This window comes from Convolutriloba macropyga, chromosome 8, assembly GCF_964194025.1.
Source record: "Convolutriloba macropyga chromosome 8, txConMacr16.3, whole genome shotgun sequence".
Taxonomy (NCBI): domain Eukaryota; kingdom Metazoa; phylum Xenacoelomorpha; order Acoela; family Convolutidae; genus Convolutriloba; species Convolutriloba macropyga.
Genome location: NC_134475.1, coordinates 50,150,020 through 50,156,019, shown reverse-complemented (window position 1 = coordinate 50,156,019; position 6,000 = coordinate 50,150,020). Strand labels below are relative to the sequence as shown.

The following is a 6,000-nucleotide window of genomic DNA, read 5'->3' as shown; positions in this document are numbered from 1 at the left end:
CAAGCAGGGATAAGAAAAATTACTCCCATGTACATTTAATACGGAAATGAATCTTGCCAATGATGTGGTGTCAACCGATAACCGAGTTGTCACAATTTAGCAATGTTTGGCTGAAAGCGAAGCTTGATAATGTATAAATAGAAGCAAGAAAAAGATTGTCCCCTGTCGGCAACTACTCAGGTTTCGACATTTTGGCGAACAGTTGGGCTGTTCACAATTACAAATTTGGACTGTTTACAGTTCTCCTTTTAGCAAAAAAATCAGGTTGGTTGTGTGGGGAAATAACATGTGTGGTATACCCCTGAGATGAATTGTGTGTTGACTATTCATTAAACTGATTCCGTTTCAATTACAGACCATGACTATGATAACGGAAATGATCGCCAATTGAGATAATCTAGAAGTTTTACAAAAAATAGTTTTCTAGAAACGCTGGAGTTGGTCTGTCGCGTTTCAGGTTTTCATGACTGGCTGTGCCGTTCCGAATAATCATGATTCGTCACATGAGAAAGGGGGAAACTCGGGCAACGTGAAAACATTGATTAACTCAAAACTATGTAAAGTAGTACGCAGCAGATGCTCGCGGTATGTTTAGTCGTTCGGATACAAAGCGCACGCTTGTTCATTCATCTTCACCTCTATATCAGACAATTATGATGAAATCCTTCTTTTTTGAGATTTGGTTATCATCTTTGTATCCGAAATTTAAACCGAGGGTGGACATAGTTCAATCGAACCTGCGGTCAATCGCGAGGCACTTGGGGATTGCTGTTTGTGTGATTTATGGAATGACTGTGGCGATATCGGCCATATTGTATTGGAAAGAGTTCACATCAAATGTGAATAAATGCGCCACATCCACTTCTGGTAAGTGAATATGCAACAAAACTAATAAAAAAGCAATTAAGTAGTAGCGAAGTATTTTTTATCTTACAAGCTATGTCAAGTATTTTCTATCTTACAAGCTACATACAAGCTATGTATCCAGCAATTTCCGAATACTGAACATAGGGTCTAAACATCAATTTTAATCAAATACAATTGGCTATTCAAAACTTGTACTTATTGTGAGCCACCTTCAGTGCTAAAAATTGGCGGTTACATATTGTGCTCTTTTAGCAGCTACTGGTTTCACAGCAATTGCTCTGAAACTAAGAGATTTTGTCAACAAATGTTTGTTGTAAGTTCCTAGTAAAAAGCGACTGATTTTAGAATTATTGGTGTTCTGAAGTACCTATTAAGACAGCGTTGTAACTATTACAAATAGGGGATATCAATTCCTAGAGATATAAAATTTTGTTATCAATTGATAGAAACAAGCCAGTTCTGTTGAATGAAACTCAATGAAAGGGTCAATTGATGTTTGCAAAAATGAACAAATTTTGAAGCACTCACATTACGCCGCAGAGGTATACCCTAATCGTAACGGGCAAATTTGTCCGATCTACGTATCTCTTGTTTGTTTTTCCCATGTTAATACATTGAAAAAGCAACATATTGCGAAAAATATACTTAAGCAAAACAGGCAAAGTTGAAGGGAATTGCGCAACCCGTGTTCGCAAAAGTCTCCAAATTTTAGCCGCGAATTTGAGATACAAGCTATGTATCCTATTTTCGCGCGCTACGTATCACAAACCTGCTCGATTTATGTATCTCGATTTCGCACGCACGGTAAATCTATTTCGCACTGAATGTATCTATTTTTAGCACTGAATGTATCTATAATCCGCATTTAAGCCTAATTTAATGCGTGTTTATTTATTGATAGCAATTAAGTGTTTAAAAGTGGTTTCCATGTTAATAATATACCATATGGGACCCAAATTTATCACAATATTTTTATTTGATGTGAGTTGTAGGTTGGGAATTGGAATTGGGATCACCCAAAGCTTTTTACGGATTTTTGAGAAAATTAATTGACAAAATTAATTGGCTGATAATCTTGATTGTCGCCTCAATATTCCTTCATGCTTTTTCAGGATTTTATTTGTATTCAAGCATCATTGTTTTGAAATAATTTTTTTAAAAATTTGGCAAATAAATTAGTTTCTCATAAATCCCTCATTTTAAAATTTTTCTTTGCTCTTTTGTGCTGTATGGTTGAATTGGCTATTTCATCAGAAAAATTAGGTAACTTTCTATCGATAAAACGAAAGTTTGTCCTGCAGCAACTTAATAACTCCTCCTAATTATCCATAACAAGATAAGATTGTACAGAGGGAAATTTCGGTGATAAAATCCCATGTGAATTGGTTAATGTTTTTTTTCTTGCTAAATTTGATTTAATAAGTGAATTGCATTTGAATTGAGGAAATAAACTGTTAATTTGAGTTTGATCATTAGTTTTTCGTCTATTTACAGGTTTACAGTTGTCTAGCTTTTTTTCTTAAAAATCCCTCAATTCTGGGTCTGTTTTGGATGCCTATTTTTTTTCTGAAAAATTTCTCCATTGCGCGACGTCTCTTTCGTCTTTTTACAGGTTTACAGGGGTATTTTTTTGAATCAACATTTTATTGCGCCTGATTACAGGTTTGTAGGTGTCTACTAATTTTTGGTTCTTTTTACAAATTCAAAGCTGTCTAATGATTTTTTTCTGAAAAATATCTTCATTCTGCTCTCTCTCTCCCCCCTCTCTCTCTCTCTCTCTCTCTCTGTCTCTGTCTCTAAATAAATCTCAAAAAAAATCAGAAGCAGAGGTTTACTAATGCAATTTTTCAATGGCATGTTATAAACATTAACAGTTCAACACAAACATCACAATGGCAGTTTTATTTGATACTCAGGTTTTAATGTTTAAATAAAAAGATTAAATATTTCATGTTTGCCCATGAGTTGTCAATCTCATTGGGACGTCTTAAAGATTCCGTCCTGGTAGTGAATCTGCTGGAATGGTACTGGAAATGAAAATGGTGTATATCACATAAGAAATGACTTCCACTAAAAAAACACTAAAAACCAAAGTTCTAAATAGATTTATTTTTTTCGCGTCGTTATTTCTATCTTTATATCACTGTAAACGCTTGGAATCACTTTTGCGTACTCAATTGATAAAGCTTTATTTCACTTTTGCATGCTCAGAAGCGCGCTTTTATTTAGGCTCTTAAATATTGCGAATTAGAGACAAATTTTTTTACAAAAAATAGATACCTAATATGAGCAGAAACGTGCTACAAGACGTGTCACCTATTATACATTTTTAAAGTATCTCAAATTGCGTTACCCTTTTTGCAAAAAATTCGATAGAAAGCTTGTCTCATCATTTCGTTCATTTTATGTATCTATTTTGCGCGCAATTTTTACTAAGACAGAATTTTTGGCGGTATACCTCTGCGTCGTTATGTAGTGTTGTCGTTTGTCTTTTTGCCAAATTGTTGCTTGATCGTACTTTTTAAACTCTTTCTTGAATAGTTTTCGAGTTTATTGTCAAAACAAAATTATTCTCTGCTTGTCAATTTCGAGCAGCTAAACTCAACTTGCGGAAGCTGACTACTAGAAGTCAAATGAACAATGTTTGAGAGTTGGTTTCACTTTAGATCTTTTGAAGTGGTATATAATAACCTCTAATAACGTTATGTACAGACACTTAGTGAATTTATTGCATTCCGCGCCCCTTCAATGTTAAAATGGCTCAATAGAGTTGAATCTGCGATGTTATTCCAGAGCAATTTTTGGTATATAACAGGAATGAACAAAGCGGCTGGTAAGGTCTTTTTAGGGAATCAACAAGAGAGTTGCGATGAGCCTGTTTGGTACATCAATATCCAACGTATCTCAATTCTTTCAGCGAAGTCACTTGTTCTGAGATTGCTGATTCGTCAGGAAAATTTACATCCTTAAAGAGTTGGATAGTTTTCAATGATCTTGAGAAAATTAGATCAGACGAATCAAATATGGTTGCTCTCAATAATTAGCTTTCAATTCAAATTTCAATGGGTTTCCTTTTTTCTAAAAATGAGTCGATCTCAATTTTGACTAGATAACCAGATTGTTTTTTTTAATAATTGGTTGACCGCTGCCTTTTCCTGAGATAAATCCTTGGTACCTACACGACTGTGCAAAACTGCAAGCTTACTTTAAAAAGTTTATTGCCTCTTCGAATTCAGGTCTTCTGTTCAAGGTATACAGTCAACAATTTTAGTCTTTCTGAGTTCAATGCGTCAGCACGTGTTTTATCCAAAACTTTTTAACGCGTGGTAAAAAGAGTTTTTGGATTTATTTCAACGATAAGTGAACTGCTAAACGATAAGCAATCTGTAATGGTCTTGTTAACTTTTCGCTGAGATTTATAAAATATGAAAACTGGTCACATTTTTGTTTGCTCTGCTTCTTTTAAAAGCAAAACAATTAATCGTAATACGTTCTACAAAAAATCAATAAACACCTTTACGTGGTGTTCTGTATTGCCTGTGAATGTAAATCTTGATGATTGTGAATGTAGACAATGTTCACAGGGATCCACTCTCCTGTTTTGCCAGAGATTCAACAAGATTTAAAAAAATTCAATCGGCAGTGGCACAATATGTAATTCAATACGTGACTTGAATGTTTTTACTATTGATATATTTAAAAGCCAGTAAAAGAATCGAGAAGTTGGAAATTTTGGTCCCTTTTTGCCAAAAAACAGCCAAAAATCTTACATTGTTCAAAATATCATATCCACCGTTTTTCTTAGTAACATCCTTTTATGCTCACCTAGACAGACGACAGAAATTGATAATAATCATAATGATCTCAGAGCTCGAGATATTCATCTCTTTTCAATTTTTTTAATTCTATATGAGGATTTTTTCCGATTTTCCTCTTTTTTGAGGGTATCAAACAAGTAATTTAGGTGCAGATTTTTTGAGTGTAGATGGTTGTAATTTCAGTTTGGGAATCGTACTACAAGATAGAGATGTCTGACGAGATTGAGGAACAATTCCCTGATTACAAACTGTACGTGGCTGGAGAGTTATTCACTGAGAAGATCTACATGCACAAAAACTTCTCATTTCACAACAGCAAAGAGTCATTAAACGGTGAGCTTTGCTATTATTCTGCAGCTGGTTAAATGAATTTTTACCCAATGCTTATATTCTCAATTTCATATAATTTCTCAATAATTCTCTCTTTCATGCTCATTAGAGCAAAATTTTTGATAGCTACAAACACAGTTTCTTTAGTTAATCTCTACTGATTAGGACAACTTTTCATTTTTAAACACTTTTTTTATTATTCTTTCAACTAAAATTGCACAACTCTTCCGTTAGGCGCCTGAAAACAAACCAGATAGGTTTAATGGCGACCTTGTAGTGTCACCAATTGTAACCGATTGTGTTTGTACAATGTATGTATTTTCTTGCTAATATTTTATGACAACGGCACTACGAACAATTTATTATTATTATTATTAATACCCATTAAAGAATTGATTGCTTTCACGCGTTGCGTTCAATAGAGCCATTCACAACAGAAATCTCGACACGCAACTTGAAAAGAAAGATGCCTTGAACTTTCCTCGAGTATTTAGTGATGCTCGAAATCGTAGACAGGATTCTCTAAGCGTAATCTAGCTACTACAATGTCCTCAGTGGTTCCAGAGAAATTCGTCCCACGTAAGTTGTTTGTTTACTTTAAACATTGTCGCTGTCCTTTAAAGGCGTTCCAATCCTTTTCATTCCTGGCAACTGTGGCTTCCACGAGCAGGGGAGGACCATCAGTTCCATTCTGACTCACATGATAGAGAGCAGAGGACTGGTTCACACTGGCATCCACTTCGACTACTTCACCATAGATTTCAACGAGGAGTCTCTCGCACTCTCCGGACACTACCTCTTCAGAGCGCGAGTTAGTTCTGGAAAAAACTGATTATTTGATTGTGTTAATTGACTTTGATTGTTGGAATGGCTATTTGAGCATCGTAGTGCAATTTTGGGAGAAACTATATCCTAAACTTGTTTTTTGTTCTATCAATTTTGGCTGATCGATGTATTTGACATAGAAAAACTTGTGTGTTAACAT

General features: G+C 34.8%; 1 protein-coding gene across 2 annotated transcripts in view; it reads left to right on the top strand.

The window, feature by feature from the left end:
• Nucleotides 1–436: 436 nt before the first annotated feature.
• LOC142344800 (uncharacterized) overlaps nucleotides 437–6,000 on the top strand; it is a 28,357-nt gene continuing 22,793 nt past the window's right edge. Inside the window, exons 1-4 of one of the 2 annotated variants that reach the window (XM_075396751.1) lie at nucleotides 437–585; nucleotides 716–867; nucleotides 4,869–5,018; nucleotides 5,639–5,826. In XM_075396751.1, coding sequence (XP_075252866.1) covers nucleotides 464–585; nucleotides 716–867; nucleotides 4,869–5,018; nucleotides 5,639–5,826 — 612 coding nt within the window. In that variant the 5' untranslated portion in view covers nucleotides 437–463. Of the gene's footprint in view, nucleotides 868–4,868; nucleotides 5,019–5,638; nucleotides 5,827–6,000 lie in introns of both variants that reach the window. The other variant, XM_075396750.1, reaches the window with a different exon arrangement.